Source organism: Scyliorhinus canicula, chromosome 4, assembly GCF_902713615.1.
Source record: "Scyliorhinus canicula chromosome 4, sScyCan1.1, whole genome shotgun sequence".
Taxonomy (NCBI): Eukaryota; Metazoa; Chordata; class Chondrichthyes; order Carcharhiniformes; family Scyliorhinidae; genus Scyliorhinus; species Scyliorhinus canicula.
Genome location: NC_052149.1, coordinates 227,954,824 through 227,980,902, shown reverse-complemented (window position 1 = coordinate 227,980,902; position 26,079 = coordinate 227,954,824). Strand labels below are relative to the sequence as shown.

The 26,079-nt window shown below is 51.3% G+C and overlaps 1 protein-coding gene across 4 annotated transcripts in view; it reads right to left on the bottom strand.

The window, feature by feature from the left end:
• The window catches only part of LOC119965424 (F-BAR and double SH3 domains protein 2-like), a 105,399-nt gene that overhangs the window by 2,204 nt on the left and 77,116 nt on the right, over window positions 1-26,079 (bottom strand). For 2 of the 4 annotated variants that reach the window (XM_038796190.1, XM_038796191.1), the window contains 8 exons: window positions 25,901-26,005; window positions 23,417-23,578; window positions 18,421-18,555; window positions 14,571-14,654; window positions 11,605-11,791; window positions 4,990-5,207; window positions 3,596-3,716; window positions 1,434-1,507 (listed from right to left, as the gene is read on the bottom strand). In XM_038796190.1, the coding sequence (XP_038652118.1) occupies window positions 1,434-1,507; window positions 3,596-3,716; window positions 4,990-5,207; window positions 11,605-11,791; window positions 14,571-14,654; window positions 18,421-18,555; window positions 23,417-23,578; window positions 25,901-26,005 (1,086 nt within the window). The remainder of the gene's footprint in view (window positions 1-1,433; window positions 1,508-3,595; window positions 3,717-4,989; window positions 5,208-11,604; window positions 11,792-14,570; window positions 14,655-18,420; window positions 18,556-23,416; window positions 23,579-25,900; window positions 26,006-26,079) is intronic. The other 2 variants (XR_005460512.1, XR_005460513.1) reach the window with 2 other exon arrangements.

Genomic DNA, 26,079 nt, shown 5'->3' with positions numbered 1-26,079 from the left:
ACTCCCCTTCTACATCCACAAGCCAAAATAGTGAGCGTCACCGGGAGACTGCAGGGGACATGGTAATACAGCACATATCTCGGTCAAACATCAACCCACTAAGGGTCAATTGAATAAGAACCTTGACTGGCTTTCCCCTGCCCAGCCCAGGGTTATTGAAACAAACAAGCAAACTTCAGACTCCCTCCTGAAGCTCCCAATAACAACTGATATTTATCCAGCACCTTTAATATGATATAAGGCCCCAAGATGCTTATTAGAGCGATTAGCGAACACAGTGGCCGCGGCAGGTAGGAGAATCCCGGGGGGGGGGGGGGGGGGTGAGAATCGCGCCACGCTGCCCCGATGCCGGCTTCCCCAGTGCCATTTTTCGGGTGCCGGCGGGATTCCCGCCGCGCTGATCGGGGGCCGTTGACAGCCCCCCCCCCCCCCCCCCCCCCGGCGATTCTCCGGGCCCCGATGGGCCGAGTGGCCGACGAGTTTGGCAGAGTCCCACTGGCGTGGATTACTCACCTCCCACACAGCGGGCCCTGGTGGCGCCAAGGTGTGTGTGCGGGGGCCGTCCTGGGGTGGGTGGGGGGGGGGGGGGGGGGGGGTGGCCTGGCCCGCGATCGGGGCCTACTGATCGGCGGGCGGACTGGTTCCGTGGGGGCCAGCTTTACTCTCCGCCGGACCCCTGTAGGGCTCCGCCATATTGTCCAGGGGCCGGCGCGGAGAAGGGAACCCCCCGCGCATGCGCGGAAATATGCCGGCTGTTCCACGCCGGCTGGAGCTGCAGGGACCACTCCGCCGGCAACCTAGCCCCCTAGAAAGGTGAGAATTCCTCACTTTTGGGGGTTGTTGATGCCGGAGTGGTTGGCACCGGTTTTCACGCCGGTGAAAGGACATAGCCCCATTATTGGAGAATCCCACCCAGTGAGCCATCGAAGGAGAAAGTAAAACAGGTAGCCTAAAGTTTGGTCAAAGAAAACTTTTCAGGAGCCTCTTAAATGAAGGACAGAGAGGTGGAAAACCAAAACCTCGGACCCAGGCAGCTGAAAGCACACCCACCAATGGTGGAGCAATTAGAATCAGGGACACACAATTAAGAGGCCTGTATTGAAAGAGCACAGAGATCTCAGAGGATTGCACGGCCAGAGGACGTGACAGAGACAAGGAGGAGGGAGTTAATGCAGGGATTTGAAAATAAGGATGAGTATTTTAAGATTGAGGTGATGTTGGACCGAGAGACAATGTAAGTCAGTGAGTTTAGGGGCGATGAGTGAATGGGACTTGGTGAGAGTTAAGATGCAGACAGCTGAGGCTTTGGAGAGAGAAGAGTCCAGGAGTGAAAACTAGGACTTCATGGGGTATGTGGTCCACAGGGTGATGCATCCGCCCAGAGGGACCCGGAGCTCAGTGACAGCACTCTGCAAACCCCTATCCTCTCTTACTGGTTTAAGTCGTCCAGCGGCCATTCCGGCAGCAGGCTCCAGGATCTGGGCTTCCTCCTTCTGGACACCACAATCTGTAAGGGGAATAAAGTGGAATTGACTGTCCTTGCACAAGAGTCCCTGAAATTTAAACACTCAACAGTTAGTAGTGGACATATCACTGGAGGATTTATCACACAACCCCACTTGGGAAAGCAGTCTTTTCTCCAAATCAGCAACGTGCAATTACCGACCAGTCCTTTTCACAGACAAACGAATGAGCTAAGAATGTTAAGTAAGAAATTGTAGCAGAGTGGGCCATTCGGCCCCTTGAACCTCTCCACTGTTAATACGGTCAACGCTGATCTTCAACCTCAACTCTACTTTCCCGACCCTTTCCCAAATCCCTTAATCCTCTGAAAGACCAAGAACGTGTCTATCTCAGGCTCTCAATTTTAAATACATTCATCGATGAGGCACACAGAGCCACCCAGTGTGGAGAATTCCAAAGATATTAGGGAGGACACCCTTGGTCAATGAAGTGGAAAAATGGAGACAGAGAGGTGAAAGATATTTGGGGAGGACAATCCAGAGTTGATTCCCCAAAGCACGGATACTAATGGTGGGGCGAAGGACCAGGACAAGGCCATTCAGCCCCGTCGAGACTGTTATGGCGTTTAACAAGTTCATAGTTAGTCCACAGCTTAACTGCGTCCACTTGTATCAGCTCCATATCACTGAGCACCCCTGGCTAGCACATGTCCAATGATCTCTGATTGAAAATGTTTGAGTTAGCATCTCCTGATTTTTGTGGGTGAAAGTTCCACACCTGAATCACCTTTTGTGTGACATGTTCCCAAGCTTTTCGCTTGAATGGCCTGAATCCGTTTTTAAGGTGGCGTTCCCTCATCCAAGACTCCCCACACCAGCATTTTAAAAAAACTCTGTCCGCCCTATCAATTTCTTTCAAAATTACCCCTTAACTTTCTAGATTCCTGGGAACACACGCCCAATCTCTCTCTGCTCATAGTCTGACCCTTGTGACGAATGGAGGATTTTAGGACTATTGGATTCCAAGTATTGGGCAATTTAAGGGCTAAACACCTGGGGTTAGAGTGTGTTTGACTGCAGTGGTCACATTTTTTTTTTTAAATCCTGTTTTGCAGGGGCCTGGGAACATTTAGGAGCTAGAAGGTGAAATTGACCAGAAGAATGTGTTTTTCAGTCTGGGCTAATAATGCTCTCTGGTTTGACTCGGGTCAGTCACTGGAAAGTTAGTTTGTTTTCCGGTTGGTGTGATGATGTCATTGCTGGGCAGAGCTAAGAGATTCAGAGACATTTTGAAAAAGCTTTGGAGAAGAGTTGAAGTCTGATCTGGGAACCCTTGTTTTGACCACAAATAAAAGCACAATTCTCTCCCAGTAGGATAGTTTTAAAAATAATAATAATAGTTAAAGCAAAGCAGTCTTGGCTGAAGACAAGAATGAGGCTGAAACAGCCCAGTTGAAACAGTTATTTGAAGATATTCAGCCAGAGTCTGATGGGGTTTTAACAGGAACCAAACACCTGTCTGTAAAGCAAGTATTGCTCTCTGCCATGCTGCTTTTAAGCTGGTTTGAGAGTTGTATGTTTCTTGTTTAAATTGAAATTGAGTCATAGTGTTTAAAGGGTAATTGTAAGCTGTTCTTTTCAGGTCTGATGTTAAAGAGTTTAATATTGTATTCATAATAATGTTTTGCTTTAAAATATCAAATTCCTACTTTTTCATGCAGTCACTCCCGGAGCGAATCATTCCTTCCGCACAGACTGTCAAAATAAACTAAAATGTTGGGGTTTCAGTCCCGTACCCTAACCACTGTTGGGGGCTGGTCTGGGATTATAATACCCTGGGAGCCCTGGTAACGTTCTGATGAATCTTCCCTGGATATGCTCCAAGGCGCAATTTTCAGAAGTGAGCACAGAACTCCAAAGCAAAAGTGAATGGATAGTGTTAAGATTCATGTCAACCATGATCTTGTTTAGTGGTGGAATAGGAGCTAGGGGTTTAATGACTTCCTCCTATACCTCAGTAACAGATGAGGGTCTAAATGGGCGAATCTTTCTCCTGTGTAATGAGCTTGAGAGGCGGACTGGTCTCTTCAATGCAAGACTCAATGGGTCAACGACACACTAAACGTTCTTACCAATGTTGTTAGGTGATGCCTGGAGTCTCTCTTGCTGTGCGGACCCCGCACTAGTAAACAGCGTCAAACCAGATTCAGGAGCAGGAGGAGAGAATGGGGGAGGAGACTGCGAAGTGGGGTCCTGGGAAATAAAACAAGCTGATGAACAACCGTTCAGCTGCTGCATCCAAGCACCAAAACAACACAAAGAAACACAACCAGAAGAAAATTAAATCCCTCCCAACCCCCTCCTGATCTCGAGAGGTGAAAGTTCCACCCTGTGCGATGCTGAGACAGAGGCCAGGTCCTGTTAGGCCTGGGTGTGAGGCCTGGGTGTGAGGCCCGGGTGTGAGGCCCGGGCGTGAGGCCCGGGCGTGAGGCCCGGGCGTGAGGCCCGGGCGTGAGGCCCGGGTGTGAGGCCTGAGGCCTGGGTGTGAGGCCCGGGTGTGAGGCCCGGGTGTGAGGCCCGGGTGTGAGGCCCGGGTGTGAGGCCCGGGTGTGAGGCCCGGGTGTGAGGCCCGGGTGTGAGGCCTGGGTGTGGAAGGGTTAATGGCAAACTGTGAAGAATAATCACAAAACAATGAGTGTGGGGGAGGGGAGGAAGTTCAATGTTGAAAGAAGATAAGAGATATATTCAATCGATGGATGGAGGCTGTGACAAAGAGTACAGGCACAGCGATTGAGGGATGCATGGATCTTCGTAGCAAGGTGCTACGAAGAATGAATGATTGATGGATTCTCCCATCACTTCAATGGATGGGTTTCCAGGAAGGAGACCAGTTTCTCACTGTGTGGCTGGGTGATGCCTCGTGTGCAATGCTGAACCAAATTTTGATTCGCAGCTCTGATAGCAAATGTCACATCTTGAATCACTGTTGGAGGGGTGGGTGAAGACACTGGCTTTGCAACATGCTCGCTTGTCTTCTAGGGACCTGACCCAGTTCACCTCAAACTTTGAGATGGCTCGATGACAGACTTCTCCATCTAAAATTGTCACGGTTGATCATTTTTTTGTCCCTGTGAAGCCCTCTTACAGGTGAAGATGTTTATTAAAAATGCAATTGAGATCCTAAAATGAATCCAAATGGGCACTCAGTACAGAAGCTAGGTGGTGATGTTGAATCAGTACAGGATCTCGTTTGGATTATAGCTGGAGTGCTTAGTGGTATTCTGGGACAGCCAGGGAGGGTATTAGAGACAGAGGAAGAGAGCAGTGACGATTGATAGAATGTAGAAGGAATAGGAGGGGCCAAGTTGGTTGAAACATCAGGAAACGGGAAGGGCCAGAACGGAAAGATGTGGAAGTTAAGTCAGCACCCTATGTCGGCAGAGAGGCAAGATAGTAAAAGAGTTAACTGAGCTACGTCAAGTCTGCACTGACTGATTAAAAGCCGCAAACTTCCTGTGTACAGTACCCGCACTGACTCCAGCTCCAGTTCTGTCTCTTCCCCAACCAGCAGCTCAACAAGCAAGGAAGGGAACACTCCGGCTCGACCATTGAACTCTCCTTCCCAGAATCCATCATCCACTCCGCGCTCACCGGTGTGAAGGATCTTGATCAGGCCACCTTCAGGGAAACACAGCTCCTCCGCACTCTGTCCTTCATAATCGTACAATGCCCTGGCCAAGCATGCTGTGGAAAACAACATCCCCAACATCAGTTTCTCAATGTGGCTGTCACTGCAGACCAAAGATGTTGTGAAGTTACGACATCCTTCAACAGACCACACTGTTCACTATTTCTTATGTTGACCGAATGACCACACAACCAGTATATTAGTTCAAAAGACATTTTATTAACAAACACACTTGTTTTATATGCAATGATTCATGCGGCTACGCACTAAACTAAACCTAATAACTAAGATTACCTTTACTTAACTTTGGGGTGACCGGCTCTGTGTGGGTAGATAAGGCCTTTATCTGTGTCGGATGGAAATCGTCAGGTTCGTCTCGGCTGGGCTCGTCCTTCAGGTAGCGATCGCGGGTCCTTGAACTGGGCTGGTTGATATGCTGCAATTAGTCGCACACAGGCCGGCCCGAAAGAGGCCGATCCCTAGTGCGCAGGGCTTCTTATCCTCCTTCTCTTTCGCACCCTTTTGGGCGGTCCTAACTCCAGATCCAATGGATCAATAGGGTTTCGATCACCCTCATTGATCCTGGCCAATTAGGGGGCGGATGCCTCGATGGCTGGGCGGGTCCTAGCTGTCACTGTCCCAGGCACATAGGCCTTTCCAAATAAGGGGAAGAGGCGCCGGTTAGTCTGCTACTGTTGTGGTTCCTTGATTCAAATTCTATTATCCTGGGGGAAATGGTGATTGACTTTTAATGGGTGCAAGTTTCGGTCAGATTTTGCTTCTTTGCACAATACACAGAGGCTGTGTACTTGTCTGTGTCCAAGTTGACCACAATTCCCATGGTCCTTTGCAGGTGGCTATTTTAGATGGCTACAACACTCCACCCTATTATTGGAACCCAGTAAGAAGTCTTACAACACCAGGTTAAAGCCCAACAGGTTTGTTTCAAACACGAGCTTTCGGAGCACTGCTCCTTCCTCAGGTGAATGCGGTGCTCTGAAAGCTCGTGTTTGAAACAAACCAGTTGGACTCTAACCTCGTGTTGTAAGACTTCTTACTGTGCTCACCCCAGTCCAACGCCGGCATCTCCACATCAATTATTGGAAAGTCAAGGCTCCCTTAGCAGCACCATCCAAACCCACGGCTCAGAGCAGCAGGTGCATGGGAATACCACCACGTACAAGTTTCCCTCCAAATAAGGGCGACATGATGATGCAGTGGTTAGCACTGCCGCCTCACACGCCAAGGACCCGGGTTCGATCCCAGCCCCGGGTCACTGTCTGTGTGGAGTTTGAACATTCTCCCCGTATCTGCGTGGGCCTCACCCCTGCAGCCTAAAGATGTGCAGGTTAGGGGAAATTGGCCTCACTAAATTGCCCCTTAATTGGAAAATAAAAATTGGGTACTCTAAAAAAGAACGTTCCCCTTCAAATCACACTATCTCAATTTTGGACGACATCACTTGTTCGATGCTCCCTTAGTGATGCCCCCTCTGATAAGGGACTTAGAGGGGCAGGTCTGAAGGGGCAGCAGTGTCAGAAGGCGATACTGAGCATGTGCAGCACTGTCAGGGCGGCATCCTGATGGATTGCAGTAATGTTAAATCGGCAGTTCTGAGGGAGTGCAGCAGTGTCAGCGGGGCAATACCGACAGTGTGCTGTACTGTCAAGGGCAGTACTGAGGGAGAGCTGCACTGTCAGGGGCAGTACTGAGGGAGTGCTGCACTGTCAGAGGGTCAGTACTGAGGGAGTGCTGCACTGTCAGGGGAGGTACTGAGGGAGTGCCGCACTGTCAGAGGGTCAGTACTGAGGGAGTGCTGCACAGCCACAGGGGCAGTACTGAGGGAGTGCTGCACAGCAACAGGGTCAGTACTGAGGGAGTGCTGCACTGTCAGGGGCAGTACTGAGGGAGTGCTGCACAGCCACAAGGGCAGTACTGAGGGAGTGCTGCACTGTCAGAGGGGCAGTACTGAGGGAGTGCTGCACAGCCACAAGGGCAGTACTGAGGGAGTGCTGCACTGTCAGGGGCAGTACTGAGGGAGTGCTGCACTGTCAAGGGCAGTACTGAGTGAGTGCTGTACTGTCAGGGGCAGTACTGAGGGAGGGCTGCACAGCCACAAGGGCAGTACTGAGGGAGTGCTGCACTGTCAGAGGGGCAGTACTGAGGGAGTGCTGCACTGTCAGAGGGTCAGTACTGAGGGAGTGCTGCACTGTCAGAGGGTCAGTGCTGAGGGAGTGCTGCACTGTCAGAGGGTCAGTACTGAGGGAGTGCTGCACTGTCAGAGGGTCAGTGCTGAGGGAGTGCTGCACTGTCAGAGGGTCAGTACTGAGGGAGTGCTGTACTGTCAGGGGCAGTACTGAGGGAGTGCTGCACTGTCAGGGGCAGTACTGAGGGAGTGCTGCACTGTCAGAGGGTCAGTACTGAGGGAGTGCTGCACTGTCAGAGGGTCAGTACTGAGGGAGTGCTGCACAGCCAGAGGGTCAGTACTGAGGGAGTGCTGCACAGCCACAGGGGCAGTACTGAGGGAGTGCTGCACTGTCAGAGGGTCAGTACTGAGGGAGTGCTGCACTGTCATAGGGGCAGTACTGAGGGAGTGCTGCACTGTCAGAGGGTCAGTACTGAGGGAGTGCTGCACTGTCATAGGGGCAGTACTGAGGGAGAGCTGCACAGCCACAGGGGCAGTACTGAGGGAGTGCTGCACTGTCAGAGGGTCAGTACTGAGAGAGTGCTGCACTGTCAGAGGGTCAGTGCTGAGGGAGTGCTGCACTGTCAGAGGGTCAGTACTGAGGGAGTGCTGCACTGTCAGAGGGGCAGTACTGAGGGAGTGCCGCACTGTCAGAGGGTCAGTACTGAGGGAGAGCTGCACAGCCACAGGGGCAGTACTGAGGGAGTGCTGCACTGTCAGAGGGTCAGTACTGAGAGAGTGCTGCACTGTCAGAGGGTCAGTACTGAGGGAGTGCCGCACTGTCAGGGGCAGTACTGAGCGAGTGCTGCACTGTCAGAGGGGCAGTACTGAGGGAGTGCTGCACTGTCAGAGGGTCAGTACTGAGGGAGTGCTGCACAGCCACAGGGGCAGTACTGAGGGAGTGCTGCACTGTCAGAGGGGCAGTACTGAGGGAGTGCTGCACTGTCAGAGGGTCAGTACTGAGGGAGTGCTGCACTGTCAGAGGGTCAGTACTGAGGGAGTGCTGCACTCTCAGAGGGTCAGTACTGAGGGAGTGCTGCACTGTCAGAGGGTCAGTACTGAGGGAGTGCTGCACTATCAGAGGGTCAGTACTGAGGGAGTGCCGCACTGTCAGAGGGTCAGTACTGAGGGAGAGCTGCACAGCCACAAGGGCAGTACTGAGGGAGTGCCGCACTGTCAGAGGATCAGTACTGAGGGAGGGCAGCACTGTCAGAGGGGCAGTACTTCAGGAGTGCTGCACTGTCAGAGGGTCAGTACTGAGGGAGTGCTGCACTGTTAGAGGGTCAGTACTGAGGGAGAGCTGCACAGCCACAAGGGCAGTACTGAGGGAGAGCTGCACAGACACAAGGTCAGTACTGAGGGAGGGCAGCACTGTCAGAGGGGCAGTACTGAGGGAGAGCTGCACAGCCACCAGGGCAGTACTGAGGCTGGGTTTTATGCTCAAGTCTCTGGAGAAAGACTTGAACTCAGAACCTCTTGATTTGGAGGCGAGAGAGAGGACAACTAACTATGCCTTAGGCCTAACCATCTTTAGCTGCTCCGCTCCCCCCCCCCCCCCCCCCCCCCCCCCCCCTCCCTGCACCGTAAGGCCAGAAGTGGGAATGTTCGCTGATGATTGCACAGTGTTCAGCACCATTCGTGACTTCTCAAATACTGAAGCAGTCCATGTCCAAATGCAGCAAGACCTGGACAATATCCAGGCTTGGGCTGACAAGTGGCAAGTTACGTTCATGCCGCACAAGTGCCAGGCAATGACCATATCCAATAAAGGTAAATAATCGTTATTGTCACAAGTAGACTTACATTAACACTGCAATGAAGTGTGAAAAGTCCCAAGTCGCCACATTCCAGCGCCTGTTCGGGTACACGGAGGGAAAATTCAGAATTCTCAGCTGGTACAGGACTGGAACCCGCGCTGCTGGCTTTGTTCTGCATCACAAACTAACTGTCTAGCCCACGAGCTAAACCAGTTCTGAAGAGAGAATGCAATCATGACCCCTTGACATTACCATTGCTGAATCCCCCACCATCAACATCCTGAGGGTTACCATTGACCAGAAACTATGCTGAACTAGCCATCTACAAACCATGGCTGCAAGAGCAAGTCAGCAGCTAGGAATCCTGTGGCAAGTAACTCCCTTCCTGACTCCCCAGAGCCTGTCTATCTGCAAGGCACAAGTCAGGTGTGTGATGGAATATTCTCCATTTTCCTGGCAGCTCCAACAACACTCAAGAAGCTCAACACCATCCAGGTACCCCTTCCACAAACATTCAATCCCTCCATCACCAACATACAGGGGCAATAGCGAGTACCATCTACAAGATGCATTGCAGGAACTCACAGAATCACTACAGTGCACAAGGAGGCCATTTGGCCCATCAGGTCTGCACCAACCCTTCGAATTGGCCCACGCCCCTACCCTATCCCCGTAACCCCACCTACCCTTTTGCACATCAGGGGGCAATTTGGCATGGCCACTCCACCTAACCTGCACATCTTTGAACTGTGGGAGGAAACCGGAGCACCCGGAGGAAACCTACGCATACATGGGGAGAAAGTGCAAACTCTACACAGACTCGGGACCCGGGAATTGAACCCGGGTCCCAAGCGCTGTGAGGCAGCAGCGCTAGCCACTGTGCCACCCACTCACCGAGGCTCCTTCAACATCACCTTCCAAACCCAAGACCTCTACCACCTGGAAGGACACGGGCAGCAGATACCTGGAAACCCCACCACCTGGACGTTCCAACCAAGCCACTCACCATCCCGACTTGGAAATATATCGGCCGTTCCTTCATTGCCGCTGGGTCAGAATCCTGAAACCCCCTCCCTAACAGCACTGTGGGTGTACCTACACTGGTGCAGTCTCCGAGTCTCAGGTGTTCCTTATCTGAGGAAGGAGCAGTGCTCCGAAAGCTAGTGATTCAAAACAAACCTGTTGGACTTTAACCTGGTGTTGTAAGACTTATTACTGTGCTCACCTCAGTCCAACGCCAGCATCTCCAATTCAATATATGTCTTGACAGACAAAAGAACACAATGATAGATAATTGTGCTAAAGGCAATTGAAGAAATTCTTCTACCACTTGCTGAAGTCTGAACATTACCTTCCCGTGCGGGTGGGGTGGGGGGGGGGGGGGGGGGGGGGGTGTGCTGCCTTGGGCAAGGCACCGAGTTCTTTCGTTAACTGTAGGTCCTCCTTATCTAAATAATTTCACCTTCAAAAATACATTTGGACTCTGAGGCCTTCAGTCAAACCCCACAATCTGATAGCCCATTGGATCTATCCACCAGGAGTCAGGTTATTGGCATTTACTTTCAGATGGTTCTGTAACCCTGGCCACAATGCATTGTGAAACTGCTTCACATGTCATTTCGCCAGACAGCTCCTCCCCTCCCCTCTCAACACCGGCAGCTCCCTCTCACTGACCAAATAGTCCGGTGGCTGACAGGATCATGGATCTGTCCCCTTCTTTCCTGGGATTTCACCCCCCCCCCCCACACCCATTTGGGGCAGCACGGTAGCATAGTGGTTAGCACAGTTGCTTCACAGCTCCAGGGTCCCAGGTTCGATTCCTGGCTTGGGTCACTGTCTGTGCGGAGTCTTCACATCCTCCCCGTGTGTGCGTGGGTTTCCTCCGGGTGCTCCGGTTTCCTCCCACAGTCCAAAGATGTGCAGGTTAGGTGGATTGGCCATGCTAAATTGCCTTTAGTGTCCAAAATTGCCCTTAGTGTTGGGTAGGGTTACGGGGATAGGGTGGGGGTGTGGGCTTGGGTAGGGTGCTCTTTGCAGGAGCCGGTGCAGACTCGATGGGCCGAGTGGCCTCCTTCTGCACTGTAAATTCTATGATGAGCAATAAATTCAGCTGGATAAAAGTGGGTATGCCGTGGAATTGTTTGTCTCATTGAAATGCGCCACCTTGCTGAACAGTTTGCGAACCGTTCGTCACATGGGCTGCGTCCGTTCAAGGCGGCAGCTCACCACCAATTCCTACGGCCAATTGGGGGTGGGCAACATGCTGGCCTAACCAACAAAGCCGGAAGAATGAATTTTTTAAAAATCTCAGAATTGAGTGTCCTTTTATTTCCTCAGCCTATGGTGGGTTTTCAGAAGCAAAACCTGCTGCCAATGAATCAACACTCTGTGATTAACCTCTTCCCTCCGTACCTCGTCGTTAGGGGAGGGGGGTTCCAGCGAAGGTTGACCCTGCCCCCTGGCTCCACACCTAGGCCTCCACAATGGGTGAAACACCGAGCTTGGACCTACCTCCATCTGCAGCCTGCTCCAGGCCGCTGCTGCCCATCAGTTCCTGTTCAGCAGAGCTGCTGGACGAGGAGTACGAAGCAATATCGGAGGCCGTGACTGCGGAGATCCTGCTGGACAGACCGTGGCCACTTGGGAACTGGAGATACTTCTCGGGAACGTAGCCTATTTGGCCAGACTTATTCAGAGCCTAATGGAAGGGAAAAGAAACGGGACTGAAAATAAAAACAATTTGAAGAACTCAGTAAGGGTTTGACCAATTGGGCCAGTGGGCCGATGAATGGCAGATGGAGTTTAATTTGGATAAATGTGAGGCGATGCATTTTGGTAGATTGAATCAGGGCAGGACCTACTCAGTTAATGGTAGGGAGTTGGGGAGAGTTACAGAACAAAGGGATCTAGGAGTACAGGTTCGTAGCTCCCTGAAGGTGGACAGGGTGGTGAAGAAGGCATTCAGCATGCCAGGTTTTATTGGTAAGAACATTGAAAACAGGAGTTGGGACGTCTTGTTGAAGTTGCACAAGACATTAGTGAGACCACACATGGAATACCATGTTCAGTTCTGGTCACCGTATTATAGGAAGGATATTGTTAAACTAGAAAGAGTGCAGAAGAGATTTACGAGGCTGTTACCAGGATTTGATGGTCTGAGTTATAAGGAGAGGCTGGATAGGCTGGGACTTTTTTCCCTTGAGCGGAGGAGGCTTAGGGGTGATCTTATCGAGCTCTATCAAATAATGAGGGGCATAGATAAGGTCGATAGTCAACATCTTTTCCCAAAGGTAGAGGGGTCTGGAACTAGAGGGCATAGGTTTAAGGTGAGAGGGGAGAGATACAAAAGAGACCAGAGGGGAAATTTTTTAACACAGAGGGTGGTGAGCATCTGGAATGAGCTGCCAGAGGCAGTGGGTGAGGCGGCTACAATTTGTTCCTTTAAAAAGCGGTTAGACAGTTACACAGGCAGGGTGGGTATAGAGGGATATGGGCCAAATGGGACTAGCTTACTGATAGACACTGGGCGGCATGGACAAGCTGGGACGAAGGGCCAGTTTCCATGTTGTAAACATCTCTGACTGTATGGGTCGGAAGGTTGGGGGGGGGGGGGGGGAGGGGGGGGGGGGAGAGAGAGAGAGAGAGAGAGATGGGGGGGGGGGGGTCAGTTGATGCAGAAACAGCCTGTCAAGCTAATGGAACCATATGCAAATAATGGGCAGCAAAAGGTATATCAGCTCTGGGGGACAATATAAAGGAAAACTAAATTAACTAGAGGATAAAGGGGAAAGTGGGACTAATTGGTTAGCTCTTTCAAGGAGCTAGGTCGAACAAAATGGGCCGAGTGGTCTAGAATCATAGAAAGAGTAAAGACAGAAAATAACCAACTGGACTGCAGCCCCTCAGAGTTGTGAATGGCCATCACTCAGTATCTCTGGTGAGCTGACCGGTAGCGAGTACCCTGGGAGCGGCACCAAGACCCTTTAATCCAAAATCTTCTGACCTCTGACCTACGCACCGCTCCCCCCCCCCCCCCCCCCCCCACCGAATCTACCACACTGGGTTGGGTTGTATGGTATACGGTACTCTGCCACTGCTTTCTTGTCTCTTATTAAAGAGACTTTATAAGACCATTCGGCCCATCAAGTCTGCACCACCAATCAATGAGATCATGATCGTTCTGAAATGATAATCCTCAGGCGGGTTTGAGCGGTTTGAGCGGGGTATCTCTCAATCGGCTGCAGCGCCGAGAAGCACCCCCGCTATTCAACGGCACTTGGCCATTTTTCTCTGCCTTGGAGGGGAATGGCCCATCATGGCCGCACTTACATCGTTCCCTGCACTGACAAGCTCAGCTCACTAGTGCAGGAAGAGTATTCGTGGACCTGTTTTTAAAGGCAGCCCCGATCTTTCGACTCCCCTCTGCATCACCAGCGCAGCCTCTGGACCCCCCACACCCCCCACCCCACTGCACCCACTTACTTATTTTTAAAAAAATTTTGAGTACCCAATTCATTTTTCCCAATTAAGGGGCAGTTTAACGTGGCCAATCCACCTACCCGGCACATCTTTGGGTTGTGGGGATGAAACCCATGCAGACACGGGGAGAACGGGCAAACTCCATACAGGCAGTGACCCAGGGCCGGGATCGAACCTGGGGCCTTCGGCGCCGTGAGGCAGCAGTGCGAACCCACTGCGCCACCGTGCTGCCCACACCAACTTACTTCTTCCGGATTCCTCAAACTCCCCCTCACCCCACCTCGTAAGGGCAAGGCATTCTGTGCCTGGCATGGGCAACCTGGAACCCAGGCGCCTTGGCACTGCCAGCCTGGCACTCTGGAAGTGCCCCTATCAGCCAGGCAGTGCCACCCGGGCACCTGGCAGTGGTGCCATGTTGGCAGTCTCAAGGTGCTTGGGTGCCAATGGGAATACCAGGGTACCACTCTGTCCATAGCCCAACCACCCGGGGGTCTCCCATGGCCTCTGAGAACTCCGCCGGAGCTGTTACGACTTGTCCATGTTTGTGAGGACCAGTACTAAATGGCGGCCAGGCAAGGCCTCGCTGGGGAAGCCATTAGTTCCCGGGTCCCGGGAGAATACACCGCAGACATATTTAAATGAGCTTAATGGAACATTTGAATTTGCTGATTGGAATGTGGCCCAGCGAGGGCAGGATCCAGATTGCAATGTCTCATGGGGTTTGATTGAATCTCGTGAGGTTTCTCAAACGTTGCGAATCCCGCAAGAGGCTCTCGTGAGATTCAAAGGCCTTGTCGCGACCCCAATTCGGGCACGACGAGGCCAGTAAATCCCATCCTCAACTCCACTTTCCCACCTCAACCCCATAAGCCTCGGCTCCTTTACGGAGTAAAATTCTGTTTATCTCAGCCGTGAACATACTGAAGGACCCGGCCTCCACAGCCCTCTGCGGTTAGGAATTTCACAGATGCACAATGCAAGCGGCCTACAGAACTCACCTTCACCCAATCCTCCATGTCGCCATCTTCAATCACCTCCAGCTGCTCTTCCAGAGTGATGGTCAGTTCATCAGACTGTGTGGCCTGGGAACAGGAGGAGAGGGACTGAGGAAATCACCTCTTGGTTTTATAAATACAGGTACAAAAGCAAATAAATGATTCTAAAGCGTATGTCACACTGGTTCAGACTCGGGTGGAGTGTTGTGTCCCCGATATTGGGCACCGCACTTCAATGGATGTGAAGGTCATGGAGAGGTCGCAGAGGAGATTGACGATAATGGGACCAGGAATGAGAGACTCCAGCGATGTGGAGAAGTCAGAGACACGGGGATTGTTCTCCTTAGATTAGAGGGAGCGTCGGGGTTAACTGGATACCTTTTTCGAGGAGCACAGTGGGCTCTTCCATGTAGGAAACTACAAGATTCTTTTCAGTGAGCTCACACAACCTCTGCCTGCGAAATGTACCCCGGCCAACAACAGGCCGGGAGATTGAGCACAAGTTCCTCATTAGCAAAGTACAAATGCCGGCTGTAGGCATGACTTTAACATGAGAATTAAACAATTAGATACTGGCAGCAAGCCGCGGAACATCATAGATTATCATAGAATTTACAGTGCAGAAGGAGGCCATTCGGCCCATCGAGTCTGCACCGGCTCTTGGAAAGAGCACCCTACCCAAGGTCAACACTTCCACCCTATCCCCATAACCCCACCCAACACCAAGGGCAATTTCGGACACTAAGGGCAATTTATCATGGCCAATCCACCTAACCTGCACATCTTTGGACTGTGGGAGGAAACCGGAGCACCCGGAGGAAACCCACGCACACACGGGGAGTATGTGCAGACTCCGCACAGACAGTGACCCAAGCCGGGAATCGAACCTGGGACCCTGGAGCTGTGAAGCAATTGCACTATCCACAATGCTACCGTGCTGCCCTTTGAACATGGTACATGCAAAACAAACCTGACTGCTTGGGAGATCTAATCTCCTGGTGCCCTTCCACACAGTCTGCAGGGTGAGTTTATGTGGCTTTCACAAGCAAGGTGGGTATCACAACTGAGTCCCTTCCTGTTCCAGTCCACAGGTACTAGACAGTTACCCAGCAGGGACTCAATGGAGTGTGACCAGGCCATTTTCCATCAGGCCCCAAGCCCCCCAACAATGCAGGGTCCTGCGGTGTTGGCCTAATACCAATATAGATACATTCAGCCAAGCTGACCTGGTCCGGGGCTTCAGCGCTGCATTTGGTTAGCCCATCGGGAAGTTTGAGCAATATTTTACTCTTGCTTTATAGGGTTGCGCGGTGGCAGGGACCCGGGATCAATTCCAGCCTTGGGTGACTGTGCGGAGTTTGCACGTTCTCCCCCTGTCTGCGTGATTTTCCTCCGGGTGCTCCGGTTTCCTCCCACAGCCCAAAGGTATGCAGGTTAGGTGGATTAGCCAAGCTGAATTGCCCTTTACTATCCAGAGGTTAGCTGGGGATATGGGGACAGGACGGGGGAGTTTCCTCAGCAGGGTGTTCTTTCGGATGTCGTTGCAGACTTGATGGACCGAATGGCCTCCTTCTGCACTCAAGGAATTCTATGATTCTATGAAACCTGAGTCCATAATCCAGACTGACACGATCATTACAGTACTGAGGGAGTGCTGCACTGTCAGAGGGTCAGTACTGAGGGAGTGCTGCACTGTCAGAGGGTCAGTACTGAGGGAGCGCTGCACTGTCAGAGGGTCAGTACTGAGGGAGTGCTGCACTGTCAGAGGGTCAGTACTGAGGGAGTGCTGCACTGTCAGAGGGGAAGAACTGAGGGAGTGCTGCAGTGTAGAAGGTCAGTACTGAGGGAGTGCTGCACTGTCAGAGGGTCAGTACTGAGGGAGTGCTGCACTGTCAGAGGGTCAGTACTGAGGGAGTGCTGCACTGTCAGAGGGTCAGTACTGAGGGAGCGCTGCACTGTCAGAGGGTCAGTAGTGAGGGAGTGCTGCACTGTCAGAGGGTCAGTACTGAGGGAGTGCTGCACTGTCAGAGGGTCAGTACTGAGGGCGCGCTGCACTGTCAGAGGGTCAGTACTGAGGGAGCGCTGCACTGTCAGAGGGTCAGTACTGAGGGAGTGCTGCACTGTCAGAGGGTCAGTACTGAGGGCGCGCTGCACTGTCAGAGGGTCAGTACTGAGGGAGCGCTGCACTGTCAGAGGGTCAGTACTGAGGGAGTGCCGCACTGTCAGAGGGTCAGTACTGAGGGAGTGCTGCACTGTCAGAGGGTCAATACTGAGGGAGTGCTGCACTGTCGGAGGGTCAGTACTGAGGGAGTGCTGCACTGTCAGAGGGTCAGTACTGAGGGAGTGCTGCACTGTCAGAGGGTCAATACTGAGGGAGTGCTGCACTGTTAGAGGGTCAGTACTGAGGGAGTGCTGCACTGTCAGAGGGTCAGTACTGAGGGAGTGCTGCACTGTCAGAGGGTCAATACTGAGGGAGTGCTGCACTGTCAGAGGGTCAGTAGTGAGGGAGTGCTGCACTGTCAGAGGGACAGTACTGAGGGAGTGCTGCACTGTCAGAGGGTCAGTACTGAGGGAGTGCTGCACTGTCAGAGGGTCAGTACTGAGGGAGTGCTGCAATGTCAGAGGGTCAGTACTGAGGGAGTGCTGCACTGTCAGAGGGTCAGTACTGAGGGAATGCTGCACTGTCAGAGGGTCGGTTCTGAGGGAGTGCTGCACTGTCAGAGGGTCGGTACTGAGGGAGTGCTGCACTGTCAGAGGGTCAGTACTGAGGGAGTGCTGCATTGTCAGAGGGTCAGTACTGAGGGAGTGCTGCACTGTCAGAGGGTCAGTACTGAGGGAGTGCTGCACTGTCAGAGGGTCAGTACTGAGGGAGTGCTGCACTGTCAGTGGGTCAGTACTGAGGGAGTGCTGCACTGTCAGAGGGACAGTACTGAGGGAGTGCTGCACCGTCAGAAGGTCAGTACTGAGGGAGTGCTGCACTGTCAGAGGGTCAGTACTGAGGGAGTGCTGCACCGTCAGAGGGTCAGTCTGAGGGAGTGCTGCACTGTCAGAGGGTCAGTACTGAGGGAGTGCGGCACTGTCAGAGGGTCAGTACTGAGGGAGTGCTGCACTGTCAGAGGATCAGTACTGAGGGAGTGCCGCACTGTCAGAGGGTCAGTACTGAGGGAGTGCTATACTGTCAGAGGGTCAGTACTGAGGGAGTGCTGCACTGTCAGAGGGTCAGTACTGAGGGAGTGCTGCACTGTCAGAAGGTCAGTACTGAGGGGGTGCTGCACTATCAGAGGAGCAGTACTGAGGGAGTGCTGCACTACCAGATGGGCCATGTTTTTAAAAAAATGTTAAATTTTTTTGTTCCAATTAAGGGGCAATTTAGCGTGGCCATTCCATCTACCCTGTACACCTTCGTGTTGTGGGGGTGAGACCCACACAAACATGGGGAGAATGTGCAAACTCCACATGAAATGAAATGAAAAATGAAAATCGCTTATTGTCACAAGTAGGCTTCAATGAAGTTACCGTGAAAAGCCCCTAGTCGCCACATTCCGGCGCCTGTCCGGGGAGGCTGGTACGGGAATCGAACCGTGCTGCTGGCCTGTTTGGTCTGCTTTAAAATCCAGCGATTTAGCCTGGTGAGCTAAACCAGTCCATGTCGAGTGACCTGGGCCGCAATCGAACCCTGGTCCTCAGCGCCGCGAGGCTGCAGTGCTAACCACTGCGCCAGTACGCCCCCCAGGGGCCGTGGTTTTAATGATTTATTAAATTGCGATGCTCACAGCTGGATGTAAAAAAACAAATCCCAGGCCAAATAGGGACCACAATGCTCTGGAGGCAAGTTGACCCCTGACCCACGTACCTGGTAACTGTAGAGTACTTTACAGAGTACTGGGTACACACGAGCGGAACTGACTATGTTCGACTCGCTGATCTCATCAAATATCTCATTGTTGTCATCAAACTCCTCAAAATCAGTGAAATCCAACTCGTCAAACTGTCAAAATAACAAGTAAATTGAAAATAGCGACAGACAACTGTAACAGGGGAGAGAGTGAGAGAGAGAGAGAGCGGGAACTGACAGAAAGATCGACACAGAGGAAGAGAGAGAGAGGACCAGAAAGAGAGAGACAAAACCAAAAAGAGGGAGAGAACCAGAAAAAGGAGGGAGAAAACTAGAGAGAGAGGGAGGACCAGAGAGAGGGAGGACAAGAGAGAGAAAGAGTGGGCAGAGGGATAGGAAGTGAGGGAGGGGAAAAAAGTGGGGAGGGTGAGAGAAAATTGGTGAGAGAAGGGAAAATGGTGAGAAAGAGATGTGTGGTAACTTTACCACAAAAAGGTAGTTAAAAAAAAAAGTAGTGCAAGTTCATCTTCTTTAATATATAAAAATAACTACGTTTAAAATGCTGTATGGACTCAAAAACAGGAACAAGTAGTTCAACATCGAAATAACAGTAACTGAATAGAATCAGAACGAGCAGCAATTAAATCCAAATATACAGATAATAACCATTAATGATGTCACAGCACTTACTGATGACATCAGCAATGGATTTAAATATGAAGATGCATAATAATAACAACAATACTCTATAAACACTTCTCCCCCCGTAAACTTTAGTCCCCTTTGAAGACAGAAATACAATGCAACTAATGCCTAAATTATATGTCAGTCTTTCAGGAGCTTTCCACCTCTGCTGTGATATTTGCAGTACCATTTGTGACTCCGTCAACTCTGGTGATGCTCGACTAAGCTGAACTGAACTTCTAGGCCCAGGAGTAGGTTCGTATCTGTGTACGAGTGTCCCTCTCCAGATGTGGAGTCCACTGGAAATCCTGATGCAACAGGAACCACTTCTTGTTGAATTTCCACAGCAGCATTTCTTTCCATTGGGTTATCTGGAGGTTTTGCTGTCTCTGAGTTATTGCGTAGGCGAGTATGATCTTGGTACCTGTGAACAACTCTTCCTTGTTCAATATCACTATCAAGGATACAGGACAACTTTGGTTAAGAATAACCCCAGGTAGTTAATGCTGGTTACTGCCAAATATATAAACATATAAACAATCATTCGGGTTAAAATGTCTCTCCTGAGCATGATGATCTGGGGCGGGATTCTCCGACCCCCCCCCCCCCCCCCCCCCCCCGGCCGGGTCGCAGAATCGCCGGAGGCCGGCGTGAATCCCGCCCCCGCCGTCTCCCGAAGTCTCCGGCACCAGATTCGGCGGGGGCGTGAATCGCGCCGCACCTGTCGGCGGGGCGCCCCCCCCCCCCCCCCACCTCCCAGCCCCCCCCCCCCCCCCCAGGCGATTCTCCGGCCCGCGATGGGCCGAAGTCCCGCCGCTGTCAAACCACCTACCTTACAGGCGGGAGCAGGCGGCACGGACGGGCTCTGGGGTCCTTGGGGGGGGGGGGGGGGCGCGGGGCAATCTAGCCCCGGGGATGCCCCCACGGTGGCCCGGCCCGCGATCGGGACCCACCAATCAGCGGGCGGGCCTGTGCCGTGGGGGGCACTCTTTTCCTTCCGCGTTCACCATAGGCTTCACGATGGCGGACGTGGAAGTGACCCCCTCCCCTGCGCATGCGCGGGGATGACGTCAGCAGCCGCTGACGCTCCGGCGCATGCTCGGACTTCCGGCGGCCGGCGAAGTCCCTTCGGCCCCGGCTGGCGTGGCGCCAAAGGCCGTTCCCGCCGGTCGGCGGGGCGCCAACCCACTCCAGCGCGGGCCTAGCCCCTCAATGGGAGGGCTTGGCCCCTAAAGGTGAGGAGAATTCCGCACCTTTGGGGCGACCCGACGTCGGAGTGGTTCACGCCACTCCATCCCGCCGGGACCCCCCGCCCCGCCGGGTAGGGGAGAATCCCAGCCCAGGTCTCTCTTGCTTCTCTTGTCTCCTTCCCACTTTTGCTTCAACATCTGGGTGTCGCAGACCCAGGTGAGACTTTGGTCTTCTACCCATCAATAATTCAGCTGGAGAGAGATCCAGGGCGGGATTCTCCGAACCCTGCCGGGCTGGGGAATCGCTGGGGGGGCTAAACAGCTGGCTTTTAAAGCTGACCATGGCGGGCCAGCAGTGTGGGTTCAATTCCTGTACTAGCCTCCCTGAACAGGCGCCGGAATGTGGCAACTAGGGGCTTTTCGCAGTGAACTTCATTTGAATGCGTCTCAATCTAACCAGAAGATGGTGTCACTTAGCACCATTACATCCTTTGGGAGTGGCATGATCATCCTTGGTCGATACTTCATGTGGGTTTTGCAGGTCCTTTCATGGGTCACATGTTTTTGGACATCGTAGATGCATCTTTGGAAACCTCAAGATATTTATCAATGATGTGCTCTGTCACTGTTGTGTGACAGTGCTCTGAATGAACACAGAACACAGAACAGTACAGCACAGAACAGGCCCTTCGGCCCTCGATGTTGTGCTGAGCAATGATCACCCTACTCAAACCCACGTATCCACCCTATACCCGTAACCCAACAACCCCCCCCTTAACCTTACATTTTAGGACACTACGGGCAATTTAGCATGGCCAATCCACCTAACCCGCACATCTTTGGACTGTGGGAGGAAACCGGAGCACCCGGAGGAAACCCACGCACACACGGGGAGGACGTGCAGACTCCGCACAGACAGTGACCCAGCCGGGAATCGAACCTGGGACCCTGGAGCTGTGAAGCATTTATGCTAACCACCATGCTACCGTGCTGCCCCCTAAATGACGTTCTGTGTTATGTGCTTTATCTCACCCCAGCTCAACTGCACATTCCTGTGCCAGTCACGCCCACGCAGACTAGAACGTGCCCTTTTACTACCAGGAGCCGTGCTCTTGCTTCTTGGTTGTTATATGCAATGTCTACCTCAATGCTCCAAATAATGATATAGTCTTGCCGGTGTATGTCCGACAGTTGACTCCCGCCTGATTTGGGGCTCGTGCCTGCTTAGAGCCCCAAATCTTCCTGAAGGTGTCCTCAGTGATTCCTAAGGCTCCTGTGTCCACCTCCATCTTCATTTCCTGTCCATCAACTTTCACTGTGGCATAAATAGGCTCTGCAGGTCCCTCACCATATTAAACATGATGTAATAGTGCTCCTCTGCGTGGTGTGAGGTTTCCAAGCAAGGCGCCATCAACTGAGGCCTCCTTGCATTTGAAGTTCCCTGCTCAGTCTTCAACCTTCTCTTGGCACTCCGCCACTGTTTCGCTAAAAACTCCTTGTTGCACTAGTGACAAACAGCATCCACAAACTTATGACGATTCACATAGTGTAATGATCCACACCTAAAACACTCCATTGTCTTCACCTTTTACTTGCAGCTTCTTCCTTTACTTGATCCAGAGCCGCCATTGGCCTTCTGAATATCTTTTGCATTATTGGCAACCATTTCCATGCCCTGAGAAATTTCTGGAGCATTCTTACAAGTAAGTGTGGCATCCCTCAGCAAATGCCACTGAATGCTGCCCTTGTTAATGCCACAAGCTAGTCTGTCCCACAGCATGTCTTCCCAAAACTGTCCCAAACTCGCAATATTCAGGCATCTCCTGCAATTCAGCAACAAGGTTGGCGACAGACTGTCTTGTCTTCTGAAAACGGCTATGGAATTTGAAACAATTACTTAGGGTTGTGGTGATTCTGAATGTGTATAACTAAATCGACAAATAAAATGTCCCCTGTCATGTTGCTAAATTTCTCACTAGCTTGTAGCTTTCTCCACACACACTCTGGAGAATTGAGCACTTTCTAACTTTCTAGCCACGTCAGCGATCCCATTTGCCAAGAAAAAGTGTTCCAACCTTTCCACGTATTCTGCCCAGTTCACGTTCTCTCTCACGAATTTCCTGATAGGCCCAAACTGAGCCACGGCACTGCTAACTTGTCTTCTGTCGGTAAACTTAGCAAAACTTTTGCGTTGAACGTGCTGAAACTCAATTTTTTTCAAATTCTCATCGGCAAAAAGATATGGCCACTTGACCGCAAACAGGTAGTCGAAAAAAATTGTTAATAAAGTTAATAAATAAAGTTAATCTTCTTCAATATATCAAAATAACAAAGTTTAAAACACTCAAAAACAGGAGCAACTAGCTGCTCATCGAAATAACAGTAACAGAATAGAATTAGAACTAACGACAGTTAAATGCGAATATAGACAGGTAATAACAACTGATAACGTCACAGCACTTACTGATGACATCAGCAATGTATTTGCATAAGGTGAATAATAATAAAACTCTGTAACAGGCTGGAAGAGAAAGGAGGGGGAAAAGAAAAAGAGGGAGAGTGGGAGAGGAAGATGGGCAGAGACAGAGGTGTATTGAGAAAGTGAGAGGGGGACCGAGGCAGAGAAGGACTTGCGTTTGAGAGAGAGACAGAGAAAGAGAGAAAAAGAGAGAGAGAGAGAGAGAGAGAGAGACAGACAGACAGAAAGAGAGTGAGGGCATGTAAAGGTGTGTCAGGGAAACAGAGAGAGAGAGAAAGCTCTTGGACAAATATGTTGCAATAGTTGTTGGAGAGACCCCGGACCATGTGATTGATGTACCATCGATTGCACGCGAGGCGAGTGATTTACCAAAGTCTGGCTTTAATTAACTAGAACACAGCTCTGCGATCGTCTACAGTGGAAAGGGACGATCGTCAGGCGTTTGAGCATTTATACCTCGTTAATAGAGGCGTGGTTAACTCAGCCTCTCGGCCAATCGGTCGAGAGGCACATGACCGACCAGGGCCAATGGTAAGCCGACGTTCTGGCCCAATGGCAGACGAGTATGCAGATCATATCATCACAGTGACAAATTCTGTTTTACACGTTTTCGCAGAGGTTTCACTCCTGATGCAATGCTCCGTGTCAGAAACATCCTCACCTCTGGTGTCATGCCTCCGTTTGACACTCTAGCCTCGCTCAGCCTCCTCTCTCTCTCCAGTTCCTCACTCGCTTGGTTCATGGTGCTGACCAGCCACGTGTCCACCTCGAGCCCGGCCTCACGCAGCAGATTCAAGCGTGAAGCTGCCTTCAATTTGCTCATCTGAGTGGGAAACATAAAGATACAATTCCTCAGGCGCAGTACAGGTGTTCCTCCACTCATTCCAGCTGCAAGGCCCAAACACTGCTCCAACTCGGCTCCCACACCCGCTTATTAACTCAATGGCACATTGGGGGTTATTGCACCATTGTAGCATCTAACCAAGTCTCTGAGACTAGGAAAGGCCTTTGTTGGAGGGGGGGGGGGGGTCTTTAATGATCTGAATATACATTGAATATACAGGGGCTGGTTTAGCTCACTGGGCTAAATCGCTGGCTTTTAAAGCCGACCAAGGTAGGCCAACAGCACGGTTCGATTCCCGTACCAGCCTCCCCAGGCAGGCACCGGAATGTGGCGACTAGGGGCTTTTCACAGTAACTTCATTGAAGCCTACTCGTGACAATAAGCAATTTTCATTTTTTCATTACATTGGGATAGTAGTTGTGGAAAGGGCAGAGGGACAAAAGTTCCCGACAAGAGAGGAGGCAGTACGAGAACAAAGTGGGCCAAGTGGATCAAGTGTCAATAGGGCAACATTTAGGCAACAGTGATCATCGCATCATCAGGAGTAGGTTGGCTTTGGAAAAGGGCAAAGAAACAATCCAGAGTAAGAATAATTAACTGTGGGGAAAACCAACCTCAATGGGGTGAAAATGGATGTGGGCCTGACAAATTGGAAACAATGTTTGGCAGAAAAAATGGTGACTGAACAATGGCTCCGTTTAAAGGAGAAACAGGTCGGGTACAATCAAGGTAAATTCCCATGGAGGGGAAAGATAGGGCAAAAAAAATCCAGAACTCTCTGGATGACAAAAGAGATAGAGTTTAAGATGAAGCAGAAAGGTTTGCTTATGACAAGTGTCAGGTGGATAAGTATAACCGAGAATGCGGCTGAATGTAGAAGACTCGGAGGGTGTTGTGGCGAACAGCAGGGGCCACGTGACCTCCCTGACTGAGGCCTCATCAAATCTCGGAGGTCACATGACATCCGGCCTATCAGGACAAAGTGTGCCCGGTTCCAACAGGCTGGGGGCCGTTAAAACCTACAAAGCCAGGGGCAGCACGGTAGCACTGTGGTTAGCACAGTTGCTTCACAGCTCCAGGGTCCCAGGTTCGATTCCGGCTTGGGTCACTGTCTGTACGGAGTCTGCACATCCTCCCCGTGTGTGCGTGGGTTTCCTCCGGGTGCTCCCGTTTCCTCCCACAGTCCAAAGATGTGCAGGTTAGGTGGATTGGCCATAATAAATTGCCCTTAGTGTCCGAAATTGCCCTTAGTGTTGGGTGCGGTTACTGGGTTATGGGGATAGGGTGGTGGTGTTGACCTTGGGTAGGGTGCTCTTTCCAAGAGCCGGTGCAGACTCGATGGGCTTTGTGTAGGAAACTACAGACAATTGAGTTTAACCTCAGTGGTAGGGAAACTTCTAGAAATGATAATTCGGGACAAAATCAATAGTCATTTGGGCGAACGCGGGTTAATTAAGGAAAACCAGCTCAGGTTTGTTTCGGACAGATAGCATTTAACTAATTTTCTGCAGTTTGGTGATAGGGGAATAGAGAGAGTTAATGATCATAATGCTGTTGACGTGGTACCCATGGACTTCCAAAAGACATTTGATAAAGTGCCACACAATAGGCTTGTGAGCAAAGTTGGAGCTCATGGGTTCAGTAACAGAATGGATATGAAACCAGCTGGGTGACAGGGAACTGAGCCAGAGACAACAGTTGTTATTCAGACTAGAGGAAGATTTATAGTGGAGTTCCCCAGATGTTGGTGTTACAACCCATGCTCTTCTTGATTTACATTAATGACCTAGACCTTGGTGTACAGGACATGTTTGTGAATTATACAAAACCTGAAAGCAGAAACCTTCAAAGTGAATGAGGAGCACCCAGACTGCTGGGTTACATGGTCAACTCTCCGCTTCAGCATAATTTGGCTCATTTTTGAAATAATAATAATCTTTATTATTGTCACAAATAGGTTACATTAACACCACAATGAAGTTACTGTGAAAATCCCCTAGTCGCCACATTCCGGCGCCTGTTCGGGTATATGGAGGGAGAATTCAGAATGTCCATTTCACCTAACAGCACGTCTTTTGGGACTTGTGGGAGGAAACCGGAGCACCCGGAGAAAACCCACACAGACACGGGGAGAACATGCAGACTCCGCACAGACAGTGATCCAAGCCGGGAATTGAACCTGGGCGCTGGCACTGTGAAGCAACAGTGCTAACCACCGTGCTAGCGTGCCAGCCATTTACATTCAAACAACCATTTAGGAGTGGAGGTTTAAGGCGCCTAATCCTCCCAGTGACCCCTCACCTCTGCTTTCCTGATATTCTCCTTAATCTCTTCCATCTTTGACTCGATGCTGGATGCCTCTTCCTCAGACAACAGTTTCCTTCGCTGGTCTAAGTTGCGTAAAACCTGAAAGGAAGCAGAGAGTGCATCAGATGCAGTGTGGTGATCGTTGAAAGATCGTCTGGCATGTGCAGATCGTT